The sequence below is a fragment of the Hetaerina americana genome, unplaced genomic scaffold, assembly GCF_022747635.1.
Source record: "Hetaerina americana unplaced genomic scaffold, ioHetAmer1.1.p SCAF_1, whole genome shotgun sequence".
Classification (NCBI taxonomy): Eukaryota; Metazoa; Arthropoda; class Insecta; order Odonata; family Calopterygidae; genus Hetaerina; species Hetaerina americana.
Window position 1 is genome coordinate 79,202,710 of NW_027286069.1, and position 20,875 is coordinate 79,223,584.

General features: G+C 35.7%; 1 protein-coding gene across 1 annotated transcript; it reads left to right on the forward strand.

Annotated features, from left to right (window-relative positions):
* The first annotated feature begins 5,638 nt into the window (after nucleotides 1–5,638).
* Nucleotides 5,639–18,168, forward strand: Nse4 (Non-SMC element 4). The gene is made up of 7 exons (XM_071583379.1): nucleotides 5,639–5,790; nucleotides 5,881–5,958; nucleotides 6,454–6,575; nucleotides 9,779–10,003; nucleotides 10,084–10,285; nucleotides 15,482–15,597; nucleotides 16,935–18,168. The coding sequence occupies exons 1-7, from the start codon at nucleotides 5,721–5,723 to the stop codon at nucleotides 17,022–17,024; spliced, it is 903 nt and encodes a 300-aa protein (XP_071439480.1). The 5' UTR covers nucleotides 5,639–5,720; the 3' UTR covers nucleotides 17,025–18,168.
* The last annotated feature ends 2,707 nt before the right edge of the window (nucleotides 18,169–20,875 follow it).

Consider the following 20,875-nt stretch of genomic DNA (forward strand, 5'->3'; position numbering starts at 1 on the left):
ATAATATCCAAATTCTCAGATTTTTAGGTAACAGTATATACATATAAGTAATTCATGATAAATGAGTAACACTATATAAAAGCCTTCCCATGGTAAAGAACCATGATGTCATGGAAGGGATTGGAAGTTCTGATGACCCCTACAGCTGTGCTTGCCGGAGCAATGATAATTGCTTCTTGCAGGATGACCCATAGGTTGAAGGTTAGGAGCCAGACGAAAGGTAGTCTGCACAGAATCTGCTACACAGCAACAGCTGCATATGACCACAGTGGAGCGACCATTTGAGTGATGGTGCCACATTAAAAACTCTATTGAGGAAGGCAACGGGAATCCAACTCAATTAAATGTCACACACTGCTATTCAACAAATAAAGCAAAAGAAGCATGGTGGAAGACACAGTGTGAGGATATGGAAAGTTTGCAGAGGAAGGGGGAAATTGGTGTGCTGTACAGCAAAGTAAAATCTTTATCCAGAAGTAAGAAAGGAAGATCTCTGATTGCAGTTAGAGATAAGGCAGATAAGATAATAGTTGACGCAGGAAAGATCCAAGAGAGATGGAAGGAATATATAGAAGAACTATATAGTAAAGAACTTAGACCAACAAAGTTAGACATAGAAAAGGAACATGATGTAGAGGAAGATAGCGTAGGTCCAGGCATACTAGACAATGAGATAGAAAGGGCATTAAGGGAGATGAAACTAAATAAGGCCGTGGGGGTGGATAACATCCCTGCGGAACTGTTGAAATGTTAAGGAAAATGTGGGAGGAAGAGGCTATATGGGCTGATTCTTACTATTTATGAGGAAGGAATCTGGCCGGAAGACTTTGTGAGATCAGTTTTAGTTCCTATTCCAAAAAAGGTAAAGGCTACATCATGTGAGGAATACAGTGCAATAAGTTTGACATCCCACGCAGCTAAAGTTATTCTAAGGATCATAAACAAAAGGATAGAGAGTAGGGCAAATGATTACTTAAGGGATGATCAGTTTGGGTTTAGGAAAGGGAGAGGTACGCATGATGCCATTGCAGTAATGAGATTATTAATTGAGAGAAATATAGAATACAACCAGGAGGTATATGCCTGTTTCGTAGATTTGGAAAAAGAATTTGATAGAGTGAATTGGGAAAAACTAATAAGTATGTTGAAGAAAATAGGAATAGATTTGAGGGAAAGGAGGCTAATCCGCAACCTGTGCATGTTCCAGACTGCTCAGGTGCGGGTGGGGAATGGAGAGTACGGATGGGCAGTGTTAGGAAGAGGCGTAAGGCAGGGTTGCCCATTATCACCGTTGCTGTTCAACCTGTATGCAGAGGAAATGATTAAAATGGCATGGGAAGAACGAGGTAGGAATGAAAGTGGGCGGGGAATTTGTAAAATCAGTTAGGTTTGCTGATGACCAAGCTTTAGTTTGTCAGTCAGCCAAGGGGTTGCTGTGTGTATTGGAAATTCAGTGCGATAGATGTGGGATGAGAATCAATATTAATAAAACAAAGGTTATGCGATTTTCTAGAAAGAAAAAGGCTAAGCTAAACATTAAAATAAGAGGGCAAAAATTAGAGCAGGTAGAACAGTTTACGCATCTCGGTAGTGTTTTGGACCAACACGGTCAAAGTAGTAAGCACGTAAGGAGAAGAATTAAGCCGGGCAAAGAGGCTTCCACAAGGAGGAGGGAGTTGATGACAGGGACGTTGAGTAAGGATATTAAGGAAAGACTCGTTAAAATGTTGATATTGAGTGTAGCTATGCACGGCGCGGAAACGTGGTCATTGAAGTAGGAGGATAGACGTAGATTGGAGGCTTTTGAAATGTGGATGTGAAGAAGAATAAAGAAGGTGAAATGGACAGAGAAGAAAACAAATGAGGAAGTACTTGGTATGGTGGGCGAGGACAGGGGTTTGTTGGGAGAAATCCTACGGAGGCAGGAAAAGTGGATGAAGGGGGTATTAACCGGCAGTGGGATGTTGAAGACTGTAATAGAGGGGAAAATGTTAGGCAAATAAGGAAAGGGAAGGAACAGGATAGGAATGTTGGACGGGATGAAGGGAGGAAGAAGGTACTCAGAGATGAAGAGGGACCTAATGTAGAGTAGGATGCTGGATGTTGTGTTTTGCTAGTAGTCACAAAATATTTATTTAGGAGCTGTGTCCATCCAAAAACCTACCTTAAGCGGTAGATTACCTAATAATAATAATATAATAATGCTATTTTGGACATAGATGTATGAGGTAGAAGAAAATGGGAGCATATTAAGAAAGGGATATCTGAAGCTGCAAATGAAACTATGAAAAAAGTCAAGACAACAAAGGATGATCATGCAGACAAAATGATTAGAAAGATAGATGAGGTAAGGAAATGGAAGAATGTAAACTCAGAGTTAGGCCGAAGGAAGTACCAAACATTTAATAATAAAACAAGGCGGGAAACTAATGAAGCAAAAGAAGTTTCGTGAAAGATGCAGTGCAAAGATGGAAAGTTTACAAAGAAGAATGAAAGAGTGCACTACACAGAAAGGTGAAAGAATTATCAAAAAGTAAATAAATCTGTACACACTAACAAAGATACATCAGGAAAATTATTAATTGGACCAAAAATGATTCATGAGGGATGGAAGGAATATATATAGAATAGAAGTGAAAGAGAATATGACCTATATGAGAATAGCTGAGGTCCCAGGCATATTTAATTGTGAGATAGATAGGTTGTTGGAATCAAAAAAAGGCTGTAGGAATAGATTACATCCCTGCGGAACAACTTTAAGTGAATAGGAACATATGGAAGGAAGAGTTTTTGTTCGCTAATTGGGAACTCTTATTAAGAAAGAATTTGGCCGGATGATTTTGCCACATCAGTGTTGTTTACATCCCAAAAAAGGGGAGTAAAAGTCATTTGTGAGGAGTATAGAACAATAAGTTTGACTTTACATACTTTGGATCATAATTAAGAGGAGGGCAAATGATTAATTAAGAGGATGATCAGTTTCGGTTCAGGAAGGGGAGAGACACATGTGAAGCCATTAATGGGACCACGAATACAGAGGAGCATAAAAGATTACCAGGATGTATTTGTTTGTTCGTAGGCTTTTGATAGAGTAAATTGGGTGAAATAAATTAATGTATTGCAGAAAATATGGTTATATTAGAGGAATAGGCAACTTATATTGATTAGGAGGAGGGTTAAGGGTCCATTGTCACTAGTGCATTTCAATGAACAAGTGGAGGAAATGCTTAAAGAGGTATGGATGAAGATTGTAACACATGGTGAGAGAAGAGAGGGGACTCTTGGGAGAAATCCAAAGTAGGCAGAAAAGGTAGATGAGAGCGTTCTGATTGGCAACAGGATGTTGATGACTGTTGTAGTGAGGAGGAAATCAGGCAATGAGAGGCATTGAGAGGAAAAGGATAGTTATGTTGGGCATTAAGAAGGGAAGATGCAAAATTGAGAAGGGTTTAATTGTGTCATCGGATCTCAGGTGTTTTGTAACGAGAGGCAAGAAAATGCATCATTGTATAGACTGTGCCAATTTAAAACCTACCTTAATCAGTAGAACACCAATAATAATATGTAAAAGGCTGAGGTGTTATTCACAATTCAACAGGTTTTGCATCTCGGAATTGAAAGCAACATATGTACTATTTTTATCGAGTGCTAAAAAATTAATAATTGTTTTCTGATACTCATTTAAACAGGTCATGTTTTTCATATATAGTTCCAAATTGGGAAATCTTGGTATAGTATTTATGTTGGGGACCCATCTCATCTCCTTAAACTTTCACCTGGTATGCCCCTATGCATGCTTTTAATTAAAGTTTATAATTTTGTGATCATTCAAATTTTCAAAAATTACAACTGATAATCATTGCACCACTTGAGAAAATCAGATTGTAAATTTTTATTAATCTAGCAATATACCTATTATCCAAATTAGAAATCAAATCATAAATTGTTTTTCACTTTAGATTGATAATGTACAACCCTTTTCCAACAACAGGGATGCAAAGCAGATATTTTTATATCTTACATTAGGAATATTATGACAGCGTAAATTTCTTGTGTTCCGATTGAATCATCCCTAAAATGTCCCTTATATATTGATAACTTAAAACCTTAACTTAATAGAACTTTTCCAGCAGAGACATTTGTTTCCAGTACTAGCTTTGATATTCTAAAATGTATGTTTAATTCAAATTTTCGACCTCAATTATCATTTAGTATTATATTCTGGGGTGTATCAAGCCATATCCAAAAGATTTTTGAGTCCAGATACAGACCATAAGAGCCATCTTAAACTTCTTTTCAGACACTCCTACATGTCTCATTTTCATGAACAGCAAATGATGCCACTGGCTGATCTTTATGTACGCAATATAATCTTATTTATAATGAGTGACATGCATACATATGAACAAAAGCTGAATATACATCATCATAATACACGTACTAAACTTGACTTACAAATTGAGGAAAGAGCGTCCAATTTGAGTGGCGAGGAACCATATCACCAAGGAGCCGGGGTTTTCAACATGCGCCCTCCAGATTTGACAGCATTTCCTTCAAATAGTTTCAAGCGTGAACTTAAAGCATACTGACTTATTAAACCTTGGTACTTCGCGGATGACTTGTGTGCAAGTAAAAAAAGTCTGAAATGAGGTTTGTAAAATATCCCTATTTAATGGAAATAACTTTTTTTCCAAGAGATGTACACCAACAAAATTGATGCACATTTTCTTGTTTTATGGCGTAACCATGCTGGCTTACGGTGAACAAAGTATATTTAAACATGGTAATTATTGAAATTACGTCGTGAATTTGAATTAATTAATTACAATAGTCATTATATAGAGTATCCACGGAGCATTTTTCATTATTTACATTAAAAATAATCAGTTTAAATTGCAAGTATCATTTCACTAACAGAACAAAGATTGAGGTTTCTAAGAAAAATGAAGGATTTGTTCAACATTATAATGGGAAAAAATATAGAGCACGTGGAGCAATTTGTTGGATCAATATTGTCAAAATAGTAGGGACATAGGAAGATTAAATTGGCCGATGAAGTTTTTACAATGAGGAGGGAATTGATGACTAGGATATTACATTATATTTAACAGAATTAAGGGAAGCATAAAGTATTCAGATTTTAAGAATAGTTTTATGTATTGTGGGGTATCAATGTGTCCTGATAGCCGTAGCTAGCAAATGAAGGGATGGTCGGTCTGTGTCCATCCAAAATCTACCTTAAATGCTATACTAACAAAAATAATATTATTATTTAAAAAATCCACAACGGTTCGAGCCACTCAATTAAGGGCATCGGTACTGAAAAAGACTCGTTGGACACAATAGAAAAATTTATATTTTAACTGTTTAAAAATCTTCGTACAATGTTAAATGGTTCTTCGTTAAAGAAATTAGAACATATCAATTTGAATATTTTTCACCGTATAAACTAAAATTATAACATTACCACCGTGAACGCAGTCTTGGGTTACAAAATAACTATTTAAGGCTTCGTAGACTCGGTTAAATTTTCAGCAGTTGGTGATCAAACGGTGGTTGCATCCATTTCATCGGTTTCATGTTGGTGTTGGCAACTCTGGACAATTTTCAGAAGAAGTTCGATGTAGCGAGTTGTGAATCGTGTGGTGGGTCGAAGTTTGTATTTGTAGGTTGTTTCAAGTTGAATTGTAAACAAACTTCGGAATTTTATCTTTACCAAAATGTCATCCGACAAAGAAAAAAGTTTGATGCGGGATTATCAAATCCTACTTCTTCGAGTGGAAGAAATACGTAAGAATAAATTACAGTGGAATGAAAAGAATTATACCTACACACGTTTCGATGGAAATATGTGGATTAATTGGATTTTACTGGTTTTAGGAAAGCAAGATGTTGGATTGGACGCTGTTAGAAAACTTATCGATGCCATGGACGATGCGGAGAAACTAGTGGAGAGCGGTATTTACTGCTTATTTTGTTCAGGTTTTTGGAACCAGTGAAGGCAAAATAATGGATCTTTATTGACATTACATTTTATTTCATTCCTCCCAATCTGAGGTCACGTTTTGAAGATGGCAATCTGATATTTTACGAATATTTCTGTAAGAATGTGGTATGACTACCATTTCAGGGGTAGCTATTTTGATGCTCATGAAATTGAAACTTAACACAAAATTAAATTGCCATCATTTGAACAAAATAACCAACTTTTTAAAAAAACACTGAAAAAAATCATACTGATAATTTCAAGCACATATTACCAATTAAGATTTTAAAAATTAATTGCAACGAAGCGTACCACGGTGGTTACAGATTGCATCTGAGTTCCACCGCTTGTTCCATCCTGCTGGTCCGCGGAATTTGGACATATATTTATTTATATATTAATTTACAATAGTTTACTTGTAAACCTTTTTATATTGCTATTTTAAAATCAAGTATCTGTAATTTCAGTGTCAACACCCAGAGAAATTGGATTCGATGCAAGGGTCCTGGAACTCACCTCTGTAGTTGTTCAGCAAAATACTGAGAAGTTAGACTCCGTGTTCAGACCTCTAAATTTTGCTGATAAACTAGTGAGTATTTTAAATCAAACTTTGAAATTAGAATGCCGCCGTCAACCAAAGACTAGAATATTTTTTCCAGGTGATATGTGTTTAAATAGAAATTAATTTTGTGAAACAATTTTTTTGGTTTGAACATATTGTTTGCTTCATTAACGATGTTAACTCCAAAGTTGTCCCATACCGTTGCTGATGTTGCAGGAGAAGGGTGTATACACATAGATCCTGTGGTTGTTTCAGTTTAAGCCTATAGTGACTTGCCATTGTATTTCAGACAGGAAGAGGAGAACTGTTGAGAATATGCTACATTAAAATCTTAGGAAAAGTACAGACATCTAAATGAAAGACGCAACTTCTTGTGAAATCATTACAAGTCAGGTTGTGCTACAATCACTCGGTACGAATTCCATTGTCTACTTTAAATTATGTACTTAATATGTATCTCCATTTGAGCGCCCTTATGGGATTCAACTGGTTCAAAAAATGAAATAGCCCTTTCAGATACTAAAACCTTGGTATTATTAGTCTTGAGATCATTTAAACATCTGATTTTACATGTTGGTCTCTCAGTAGGAATTTGGTATGAATTTTGATAGTGATGATAATGATTTGACTTAGTTTTATGCCCTGAGTGCTCTCTTATCTAGATTTCATTGTATTATCATCATATCCTTTCATCTACTGATGTCACCAGCTATAGTCAACATTAATGTTTTATCGTTGCACATGAACCTTAGTCTAACTCAAACCATAAGTATTCATTGTTGAATGATACACAGGCGAAAACTCTTTCAATGAATTATGAATTTTAACTTCAAAAATAGAGAAATACAGTTATTTACATCCCATTAATTTTCTCAGTACTGACAAAATAAATCACTCATAGAAATCCAGGTTTCAGGAGCTCGAGCATGTAATTAGAAAACTAATACTTATTGGGATGAAAATGACTCATCTAGTGAATATTTTCATAAATTGATGAATCATTTTGCTGTACAAAAAAGTTTAATTTGCAACATTGCTGGTGGTAATAAAAAACTGGTACAGTGATTTTCAACCTTCAAAAGTCATGGACACAGGAAATCATTGATCATTTGGCCACCTTGTTTACTTCATTTAATGTACTTCGCAGATTAGGCAATAAGTTGTGTCACATGTGAATGGGTATAGATGCAGGACTTTAGGAAATGGAAGTGGCATCAGAGATGGTGAAATGGAGACGTGCCTGGGTAAAAATATGTGGCAAGTGTGCTGAAGATATTATTGTTGTTGATTCAGTGACTGTTCACAGTGCTGATATCAGTTGGAACCCTAAGGTGTAAACCTATGTGCTTTTCTAGTCACCGCAGAGGTCTCCTCCAAAAAGAAACTCTATACCTACATGTTTGCTTTTTACAAAAAGTGCTCTGTACCGATTCTCTATATAAAAAGTATTCTATGCCACACTTCATTGTTATAAAGAGGAATCACCTTGATAACTCAAGGCCTAAAAAATGGCCCTGCTGGGGACTGAATGTGGAATGCAGGGAAATTCAGTGGAAATATCATACATTTCGACTGGAATTCAAGTTTGGAACCCTTTGTTTCTGAGTGCTTAAATCAGATAAGTTACTGAGGTTGTCTTTTACACCGTGGATTTCTAAGGGGTTTAAGGGAGCAGGTAGTTGGTGTTGCAGAATTTCCCACAGTTTCATTGAGTTACTTTGGTTATTTAATTTCCTTAAAAAGGTGGATGTTTTATGTACAGGTTAAAGGGAAAATATTATCTACTAGGGAAGGGTACATGGTAGAGTTTGTCAAGCTCATGGTGTTGCTTCGAATGACCTCTACCTGAATCTTGCACATCTTGCTTAGAATGAGTACTATCTGGATATTTTCTGTGTGCTCCAAGATTTTCTGCATGAAACTTACTCAAGTCAGTGATAGTAATTGTCTGTTTGATGGAAAAACTACACCATTAAATTATTAACAAACTGCACCATCAAATATGTATTTTATAATTGTTGGATTACAGCCAGCCATGTTAGACAGTAAGCTATTAATTCATTCCTTAGCCCTAAGAATATCTAATTCTCCTTTAAGGTGAGGAAGTATATAGTTTTACTATGCAACAAATAATTCAACATAACTATCTGCCCTGTATTATTTTAATCCGCAGCATGAATATGAATCCATGTATCAGCAATTCTTTGTCAATATTTGTCCTTCACCAATCATTCGTTTTTCCTTACTAGATGATTGGTTTAGCTTTCTGAAAATACATTCCACCATTCAGTTGATGTTAGTTCTGTGTTCTTGTGCAACTATAATTCCACCAGTATAGAAAATGGTAGAAAAGTGAAAAAAATCAACTATACGTTGATGAAAAACTCAAATTAATTACTAGAAATAAAAGAGGAGGAGTCATTTGCATCCGAATCATAGTTAATTGTTTTTAAAAACTATTTTCACTCATACAAATAGAATCTGTTTATATCACGACCATATTTTCCATGTATTTTGGTTATCCATGTTTTCAGGTTATTCGTGCTTCATTATGCATTCATTAGTATAGATAATGGAGAGTTGACTGGATCTCCACCTGCACATATTTTTTTTAAATGGTCAATACTGATAATATTGGTTAATAAAGTCTCATTGTGCTGTGAATCCATTTCTACTTATGCCAGTTTCTTATGCTTGGGAAAGAAAAGACTGCATGCGCAAATACTCATTGAAGGGTGATTTTAGAGACATTTAAACAACTCAGACAAATCTCTCTTTTGGTGACTCTCCTCAAGGGTCTATTCAAGTCTAAATTTTAATGCCTTGAATCTTCCCGAGGGTGTAGTCCTTAGTAGCACATATTGTACTGCTTATCAGTTGGTATCCCAGGCATCCGTCCTCTTAGACTTAGGTAAAACTAATCTTGATGCCACTGTTGAAGGTGGTGGTTTTTGACCATGAAATCCTTGTTGGATAAAACATGTTATATGGCTTTGATTGACATTGGAATTGAAATCAGTGGAAAAATTGAGCATAAAAACGAAAAATAAGTATCATTACAAAGTTATGAATGAACATGAAATCTCCCTGCATGTTGGCTCACTATCGACTCATAATAAAGTTGAGACATTAGTGATTGGGGGATGACTAAATTATTGATAGTGTATAGATTGTTGGTAATACAATGCATTTAGCCAGATATAGCTAATAATAGCTCTATTAAATTTTAGGTAACTATGCTTGCATCACAGAGGCTTGAAACATCACAGTCTGAGGCTAATATATGGACCCAATTTGCAGAGAATTTTGGTTATTTGCTACCACTGCGTCCATCATTTGACTACATTAATGGAACCTATGACAGGGAAGGATTCAAGCCTAAGGAGCGAGCACAGCGCCATTTTCAAAGGAAAAAGGAGAATATGAAGGAAGTGCTCAACACTCGCTCAGATGATGTAAGTTCATACTTGCTTGATATATGGTCAGTAGGTGCATTATTGGTTATATAAATTGTGAGAAAATTTTGCTCTTCTAGGGACAAGATGACCAAGTATTAGGGCAGCAGGAGATATTGGACAAGATATCAAAAAAGCTTAAGAATCTTTACAAGACTACTGGAAATAATCCAATTAACTACTTTGAATTTATATTAAATCCAGATTCCTTTGAAGAAACATGTCAGAACATTCTTAATGTAGCATTTTTGGTGCGGGATACATTTGTGAAAATGTTCATGAGTAAGTAAGAGTCTAATTAATAATTATTGCTTAAAAAATATGGCAGGAGTGATGTAATTTATCGAATAATTATTTTTCAACTCTCAATGTTAAGTTTATTTAAATAATTTGGAAGCTTCATATTTTACATGAATGGGGTGCATCAGGTTTATTGAAATACTTTAGTTAAACGTAGCCAAATGCCAATTGGCAGTGACTAATGACAAGGAATCCTGGTATACAATGGAAGGAATATACATGATGCGGCAACAAAACTTTATTTTTTAAAGGGGTTTTCCTTTATAAAAAATGAAGTTATATTGCCGCACCCTGTACATTCACACAGAAAGACCACAATGGACAAAATTGGTACAGAGATAAAAGTGGACTCAAAACAGTTTATTGGTAATCCAGCTTGTACGATCAATTAAAAGAAATAATTGGAAGCCTGCCAGGAAGGGCCTAATAGTAATCAGCAATTAAAATACCATGGTAGGTGAAGGGAGGAATGGAAGAGAGATAGATATGGTTTAGGGATTAGAAATGATAATAGTGAAAAACCATTAAGGCCTGAAGGCCTGGATTTTATAATAATTAATACTCGGCTCAAACATCATCAGAGATATAGGCACATACATAAGATGCCAGTAGAAATGGTAGATACTAGTTATTATGTAATATATAATTGTTCAACATAGTTTTAGAAGCGTAAACTCTCATAGCTTCATGAATGCAAATGCAGACTATTATCATAATTTAGATTGGCAATTTACAATTCAAAAGAATTTAAAGGGTTGCAAGAATTTACCATTGTGGAATCTTGAAGGTTTAACTGGAGTAAAAAGGAAGGAGTACCAAGAAAAACTGAGTAAATATCTAAATGAGGGGAAGGGAATAAAAATGGTTTGGGAAAGTTGGGTGGAGCTTAAGAGCCAGATGGAAAGAGTAGCTAAGGAAATGGCAGTGAGTAAGTAGAGGATTAAGAAGCAATGTGTCACAGGAGAGATGCTTAAGAGGATTTCTGGAAGGAGAATATCGAAGAACACAAACACAGAAAGGGGAGTAGATTATATCATGATCTAAACTATAAACTAAGGTGAGAAATCAATAGGTCCGAAGAAAAGTGTTTTAAAGATCAATGCAAGGAATGGAACAATTTCAGCTGCAAGGAAAAGTAGAAGTGCCATATGAGAAGATAAGAAAATTATTAGGCTGTAGCAAAGGAAAAACTATACATACCATTAAGAAACAAACAGGTTAGTTAAGAGCCAGAAAAGATTCAGGGATGGTGAAAATAATGCATAGAAGACCTCTACGGTAAAGATATTTGGTTGGCCAGCTTAGACATAGAAAGAGATTGCGACATAAATTGAGATAGATGGGCTCCATGAATACTTGACAGCAAGATTTAAAAAGCTCTGGGGGTGATGAAGTTGAACTAGGTGGTTGGAATAGATGTAATCCTTGTAGAATTACTAAAGAGCATCGGCAAAAATGTAAAGAAGCGATTTTTGAACCCATATGCTTTATTTATATTGAAGGAATACGGCCAGATTTCCTAAAGTCAGTTTAATCCCAATCCTGAAAAGGTTAAAAGTAGCTTTACGTGAGGACTACAGGATTATAAGTTTGATTTTGCATGCAGCAAAGGTAGTTAGAAGAACCACCAATAGATTACAAAATGGTGGAAATAACTACCTAAGCAGAGATCAGTTTGGCTTTATAAAGTGAGAGAAAAGTTTCATGTCATTGCAGTGATGAGAACATTATTTTATTACGAAGATTCAATTGTGTGGAGCCAGCAATATTAATGAAAGATACATGCAGAATATCGGAGTAGGTTGGAGATATTGGTGACTCATTTGCAACTTGTACTTGAATCCAGCAAGGGTAAGGGCAGCAGAGGGAGAATTGGGATTGATTAGGGAGCCAGGCAGAGTTGCTTGATATCACCAGTAATTTTCATTGTATATGCTAAGGAAATGCTTAAGGTAACTTAGGAAGGGCTGGAGCTGGGAATAAAAGTGGATAGTGAGATGATTAAGTCAGTTATTGTGCAGATGATCAAGCAATAGTGATTCAGACAGCCAAGGGATTGCATTTACTACAAGTATTAAGTGCTTTACAGGAACAATCAAGAGTTGTGGGATGAAGTTTAACAAAAGGGAAACCAAAGTAATGAATTATTAAGAAGTAGGAAAGCTAAGGTTAACATTGAAGTAGGAGGAAATAAACTAGGATAGGTATATTTAATTGTTTCTGGTTCAACTTTGTGGAAGTTCATGTTCATTAAATCAAGAACACAATGTATTTTTTCACTGTTCTTTATTTTGGCACTACTAGTTTCAATGCTTAGGCATCACCATCAGGTACCTGATGTTGATGCCTACGTGTTGAAACGAGTAGTACCAAAATAAAGAGGAATGGAAAAAGACATTGTGTTCTTCATTCAATGGGATAAGTGTATTGAACAGTTCATGTATTTGGGAATTATTTTAGAGCCAAAAGGGCATAGTAATGGTGACTTAAGGAGAAGAATTGCATTAGCAAAAGAGGTATTGGCAAGAAGATGAGAATTAATGTCAGATTCACTGCGTAAAGATGTGAAAAAATATAGGTAAAGTAATGCAACAATTTCAGAGTATAAAAATCATTTGCCTTGATTGGGATTCGATCCTAGATCCCTCAATGTCAGGTCGAGTGCTTTAGCCAGTTAAGCTATTGGTTCAATTAAGTTTTATTCGGTCTAGTATGTTAAACTGCTTGTGTTTACATTGTACACATTGTCAGCTTACAGATTATGGTTACAGCATATTTTCTTTCCTTATTATGGTTACACACTTACATAGACATACATTCATATACATTGCATAAAGCAATTGTGACCATGAACAATACTGTGGAAGGAAATAATGATGGCAGGGTTCACAAAATATGGAAGGAAATATTTGGATTAGCGGCGGAACATTACATTTGGCTGGAATTATTGATAGCTTTGAAGCACAGTTATTCAGAAAAACAACTTTTTAACCACGGACGAAGTGTGTCTGGTACCGGGGGCAGCCACATCCATTCCACCAATGCTTGCATGCCTTTAGCAGAATGTTTATTCGCGGTTCTCATCTGTGTGAATTCCACGATTAGGGTGGACATTATGAAGGATTTGAAGCTCGGAAAGAGCCGAAAGTTCAAGGTGATCAGATTTATGTCAGTAATGGCACCACCACCAAACATGTCCCAGGTTTTATAAATCTATTTTAGAGCTTCCCATTCTCTGATTTTATCGTTGCATCGAAGGATCAGATGCGCGACGTTGTCTATTCGACCGCATGATGGACAAAGGGGCGAATTGGCTAGCTGAAGGTGTTGCCTCACTTCCCTCGTCATGAGTGTGTTCGCGATTACGTTAAACATTCCACTACGTGCCTCATCGTTCGCCTTGCTGGTCGCCCAGTTTTTCCAAGAAATCTTTCTTTTTGGTGTATTTTGTTGCCGCTCGGTAAGCGCTCTGACATACAGGGTCTTGACCCGAATTGATTCTCCATCTCGCAGGAGGGAAGCGACCTTTTTCGTTTCATCAAATGCCCTCCGGTGGCATACGTTGCGCGCGAGTTCCTGCCACGCGTCCCTGAGGAGTGCCTTGCACCACGCGTCGTCACCGCTGAGGATGCGCAGGCTAAGCTTCGCGTAGACCACCTTCGCCTTTAGAGCTGTATCGGTTGAATTGAGACCACCCTGCTCAATCGGGCCATGAGGCTTCATCTTAAACTCTGAAATTTTGGGGGCTTTAAAGGAACAAGATGTTGTGATGAAATACCGTACATACAATGTCAAAGGCATTCGTAGTAGTGTGCGATGTGCCACAGTCCACTAGGTTAAAGCCAACTTTTAAACACTTCGGCTGTTTATAAATTTACAAATTCCAAAGAAATTGCGGGAGATGCCGCAACAGTAACTTTTAATAGAGTCATCCGCTAATATGCATTACAATGCAACAATTCCAGAGGGTGAAAATCATTTGCCTTGCCTGGGATTCAAACCCAGACATTGAGGGATCCGGGTTTGAATCCCAGTCAAGGGAATGATTTTTACACTCTGAAATTGTTGTATTGAAATGCATATTAGTGGATGACTCCGTTAAAAGTTACTGTTGCGGCATCTCCTGCAGTTTCTTTGGAATAGGTGAAGTAATTGACTTGAAATGTAATCCTTTATGGATGGTGTACCTGGCTATTGAGGCAAGAGGATTATCATAATCTGGGGGCTTTAAAGATGTGAGTGTGGTGGTGAAAATAAGTTGAATGGAGAGGAAGACAAACACCAAGGTTTTAAAAGATTAGTGAAGAGAGGAAGTTACGGTGAAAAATCTTAAATTGGCAATGAAAGTAAATGGGGGAAATATTGAAATTTGGTGGTATGTTGAAAGATGTGTGATAGAAGGGAGATGTTGGGTTAGCAGGATAGAGGAAGTGAGTAGGTTTTTTAGACAACATGAAGTTAGGTTTAAGTTCTGAGGATATGAAGAAAGAAACGGTGTAGGTTGAAGGAAGAGGATGTTCTTGAAATACTTAGATGTAAATAGTAATTAGGAATAATCTGAAACCTACCTTAAAATTGGTAGAACACCTTGAATTAATCAGTTTGTCATTGCTGTAAGCCATTATGTGAGGAGGCCCTATCAAAAACTCAATTTGTAGTCAGAGTGACATCAGAGATACCAGTGACATGTGAAGGGATAAGGAATGACCCACGTAAAAATACCTATTGAGATTCCAAACACTCATGTTTTTTGGTAAAATTAGGAAAAGGTGAGGAATGGGAATCCATAAAAGAGTGGCTGTCCTATTATGTCGATGGCTGTTAATGGGCAGTCAGGTACCTCTACAAATTTGATACCAGCACTTTAAATGCCTATCTAGGACCTGGAATTTTGAGTTTGATCTGTGTTTTTGTACTTGGAAGTACAGTTTTGAAGAGAAAGTTTTAGAGTTTTGAAGAAGAGTTTTGTACTTTGTCTTTGGAAGACTTTGGTATCTACTTGCCCTGTCATTTCTACCTATGAAATGGTGGTCTTTTTAAGAGCTTAGTTATATGTGGTAAGCTAAATTTTCCCTGCCTGTAGTGAAATTTTCAAAAATCAGTGTTAAAGTAAGTGCTTGTAATTGTTGAGTTAATTGATTTTCCACTTATGAAACTCTCTTTCTTTATTTATTTCAGAGAACGATGAACTGGTTTTGGCTCCTTGTAAGCCAAATAATAGTGGAAAGAATGTATTGCAGAAGGAAGAGTCCAAAAGACAGTTTGTAATTCAAATAGATAGGAGGGACTGGAAGGTAATAACCGAGAAAGGTGTCCAAAGTGACCATTACCGATCTAAATCAAATAATATTGCATATATTTCCTCTCAAGTTTTATTGTTGATATTGTTTTCCTTTGAGTGAAGTCTTCTTAGGGCTTTTAATGAGTCGGAATCTTTATTTTTCCTCCCATGTTTTCATGTCAGACTCATACAGGCATCTGAGTATAACCTCTTAAATCACTGAATATGATCAGAAATTTAGATATTTTAGTGCTGGCATTAGAGGAGAGGAATACCTGAGGAAGCTTCACCCGGGGTGTAAAGTGATAGTTTCTCATCATATGGAGTGTCCTATTATTTACATAATGGATATGGAGTATTTTGTCAGTATTCTTCATTTTTACAAGAAACCCTATACAAAGTCATTCCCTCTTGCTAGTATGAATCATTGGTGCTTTATCATAAGATACTTGATCATTAAAGACTACAGAGAAAATGGTGTTACAGATAATGATAACATATAAGTCTATGGATACTCCACAAATCTCTGGTCAGTCCAGAGTCACTTTCCTAGGGAGTAAAAGGGAGTGCACATTTATAATAGAAAGGGCTGTAAGGATAAAAGTACACCCTGGTAAAATATAGTTCATCACCTTTTATCTGTGTGTGGTACGTTCCAAGACCTACCATCGGTGATTGACACCACACCCTATGTGTGGCATTTTACATTTACAAATTGACAATGTTTCACTGATTAGTTGTACACAATAAGATCTTAGAAAGGCAAGGGCAGTACGATTTTGTAAATGCAGAAATTCGATATAAATACTGACTAATAGGAATAACAAAAATATTGCAGCAAAAGGACAATACCTTAGTGAATGCTGAACACAAAACTTGCAGAAAACTAATTCTACCAATAATAGATATACATACCAATTCAGAGTTCTATTGTTTCACTTCAGTTCATAAAAAAATCTCTTTTACTGGGGTATAAAAATTTCACTAATTTTATGTTATTCCCTTTTGAATATTGCATGGCACCCTCCTCCCACAAAACTTTTCCAATTGTGAATTGGTGTTGTGTACTATGTTTAAACATCTTAACTGGCTGATTTATGTCCTCATGTGAAACAAGGAAATAGAGTTTGTATTTTATTATAAAAAGTGCCTTGGAGATATTGGTGGTGTTGTATTTGAGCATAATTTGTGTACTAATCCTCAGTTAAGTAATATGTCTAACATTAACAATTAGTCATCTTACACTTTGGCTGCTTAAGAGGTTGAATGGATTTGCTAGTGATAGTAACAACCTTCCAGTGTGTTGACATTTCCAAATTATTTTATCTAAATTTTGTTTTTTTTTTTCAGAACCTTGTTGAGGCCCATAATGTAACAAAACCAATGATCAACTTCGGCCTGGTTTCCAGAAATATATGTACAACAAGTCAAAATAATTAGCTCATGTTATGAAAATATTTATTTTGGCAAAATTTTTCAGCCTATGTCAAGCAATTTGTCAGAAAAAATGGATTTCTCTCTCTACCTCACAGTTGTTCAACATTGTACAGGCATTAGCCATGAGAACCATGATAATTGATGGCCAGATGCTAATGATGTCTGAACTATATTTTGAGAAGTATTTAATTTATAATATCCCTTAAATATATAGTCGATATTTTTAAAAGCAGGTATATTTTTTGTTTGTTTGTTTTGGTACTGAGCAATTAGTGTATTGCCATACCTATTCAGGCAGTGTATGGCAGTAATTGTTATAAACTGACTTGTTGTACAAAATAATGATACATGAAGACTTCTTAGAAGGAATTGTACATATGTACATGCACATTCCAAACAATGGTGATAATGCAATGACATTAAAAAATGTTTTTAAATGTTCTTGAAATTGCAGTGCTGTGAATCACTAGGAATGGGTTTATATTTCTACTTTCAAAGAAAGTTAATGATAATGTTGGTAATATATGTATTAAGTAATTTCATAATAGATGCATACTATAACACCTCCCAATGTGTATTTATTTGTATTTTACGCAGAATCATGAATTTAGTAATACATGAATTCATGAGCTTTTTGAAATAACCATAAACAAGTTGACAAGTCACATATGAACTTTAATCTTTTTCTGTTAATGTCACCTCTTGAATCTGAATTCTTACTGCATTTTCTCTTAATTTTGTCAATGGATGAAACCACACTATTCATGCACTCAATAATATTAATACTCTCGTTTTAAAAGAAGTAATGCCCTTCCTTCATTTTATTCATTTTGATGTAAAAATATATGCATTTAATGATTTGATGGTTGATTAATTTTTTGTAATTGTTGCATTGTCGATTAATTCTGATGAATTACCACAGAAAGAATGGGTACACCTCCAACTTCTGGAAGAGAAAATTCAAAGAAATAATTTCTTACAAGAATGAACCAATTAGAACCACCCAAGAATTTGTCAACCTGGGACAAGGAATGACAGATGGTCGAGGATATGGCTCGTTGAATGCCTTCAATGAAAATTTAATAACCGGCACCTGACTTTTCGTGAGTTCTAAGCCACAAATCCCTTCCACCTAACTCAACTTTTATAATTGTACAAAATAAAAGAATATTTTACATAATAGTCAATGGTAGTATTGATTTTCTGAGTCATTCTTGAATAATATTCATTTCATAGTATTGAAAGGACTGTTATTTAAGACCATGGGAACCATATGGATTAAATGAGTTTACATATATCTTTATTTAACGGTTTTTGTGCTATCCCTCCCATTTTCAATGTATTTACCTATAGTCTAGTTGCAATAGAAGGTCCTGCGTCACCTTACATTGACTAGTCATTAATCATGTTAAATAATTGGGTAATATTTTCTTGTTTACCGATTTCTTTATACTAAGGACCTATGAATGCTTTCTTACTATATAATGTGCTAAGTTTATAATGTGTTGTAGGCAAAAGTAAGGGCTTAATACAGTTGTCTCCAAATCTATTACAATATTTCTGACAAAAGAGAATCCGAAACATTGCATTTATTTTTTTATAAATTTAATCAGCCAAATGAAAGTGGAGTTTATGTCATTAATTAAGGTGTTTTTTTCCATATGATATACAACCAACTCCATGTAACCCATGTACAGTGAAACCTCGCTTAACGAGAACCTCGCACAGCAATTATTTTGCGTAACGAGCAAGAATGTTGGTCCCGAAAATGAGGATAGGGGGAATTCCTGGATTCATTGAGCACCTGCTACTGCGGTTTGCCTCTAGTACTCTTTCCTCTAGCGTATTTACATGCTAGTGATATCACATTTGTACAAACTTGTGTTCAAACGTATCATGAGTGATTATTTTGTGCAAAGTTAAATAATATTTGGGCATAGTTCTAAATTGACCCAAAATTCATATGAAGAAATCCACATGAAAATTAAAATAAAAAAAACAGTAGAAATGAAAAGTAAAATCATTTAAAATCGGGAACAAGGTGTTAGCATGGATGATCTAGTATGCTCATCAACAATTGGTATATGCTTCAAATGGAGTGATGAGTGTCTATGCAATAGTTGCGTATTCATAACTATGTTGGAAAAGGATACAGGTAAATAAATGACCATAAATGACCATTTAACTTTTGAATATGAGAGTATGGATGGTCAAATTTTTACCAGAAGGTTTTCAACAACGGATAATCCAATTGTTGGTTATTTACATCTCAATATCCAAATATTATGCTTACTCTTGGCATTTTTATAGGCATTTGGGGGCTATAAATGATCGAGAAATAGGAAAGCGAGGATAAGCATTGAATCTTTCTTAAAATGCCATGATCGTCTTTGAAAAGGTCAAGAAACATTAGGTAATAACACAAATAGAACGATAACATAGTTCTTTTCCTTGAGAACTTTGGTGTAGAAAATAAAGATTACAAAATGTAAGGTAGTTTTGTGGAAGGTACATACTACTGCACTACTTAAACGGCATGATTTAACGTGCAACTTTTATTCACTCAACCTATACAACGTACTTAATTCTGATTACCAGATTATTTAATCTATTTTTTTGCTCAATATAACCAATCTATATATTTTACAGACCTCTCTTTCATTCCGCTGAAGAGCTGAAATTTTAATACTGGTGTGTTTCCTTTTTTATACGCTGCATATTGAAACGTATGTCACCAAACTATCTACCTACTTAATGAAGCCACAGTTATCAACCTTCAGGTTGTTTTAATAGATGAGAGTAAGGCTCACCCAGTACTAAGGCCAACGGTGCGTGAAATTCACACATCAGGGTTAGGGGGCCAGTTCCTTTCTCTGTGCCGGCTATGGTTTCCCAGGAAGACCTGGTACCCAAAAAATCACACAGGTTGGATAAGGCTGAGGGTGCCGAGAGAGAAAGGAAGTGAGGTGATTCAACTCACTTACTTTCATTCCTCCCCCCCCACCCAGTGCACCCTTAACCATCTTTGTTCATCAGTCATTGGTTTCTTTAATTTTGCTTTTACCAACCCCCTAAAATTTCCCCTCTTAAATTCGTCTAATTTTTCTCCTGTTTTCCCCCCTTAAATGTCATTGGTTCCTCCAATTTTTGCCCCCCCCCCCCCTTCCTTAGCTTAGGGTTTATATTGAAAGTTTGTCGGTTTCTCAATTTACATACAATGCTTACAACCTTTTATTACATGTCCTTTTTTCCTTCAGTTCCCTGAGGAGGGCCACATTATAGCCAAAATACGCGTATCCAACACACACTCTCGTCTTTCCCTATTTTTTTCTCTTGCCAGGTTGAAAATACTAGAACTGTAGTTTGGGGCTAGGGTAGTAGTGTGGTTCAGTGTTGGAGAGGATTTATTTTGTACACATTCTGAGAATTTTCCCAAAATTTGTATATGAATGCTTACGGAGCAGTCAGAAAATGTTTGGGTACTACTTGGATTAATTTTATGTCCCGTGGTCAAGGCCAAGTTGATCAGAGTTTTGAAAATATTTTGGCATGGAAATATTTTCTGAAAAAAATATATGAAGCTGTGAATAAATCAAATACTGATCTTATTACTGAGAAAAATTCTATTTATCTTATGTAGGGAGTTACGCAGATATGAATATTGATCCACTTTACCCCATTGATGGGAGTGAAGTGGATCACCCCTTATTTTTGTGTTAATTTTAATTTTGGAAACAATAGGATTAGAATGGATGAAAAAGTTTTTTAGAAATGTATGTAAAAAATGCACATTCTTCTTAAAAATCTCTCAAACTATATATTTTTAAGAGATTTAAAAAGTACCTCATCAAGGG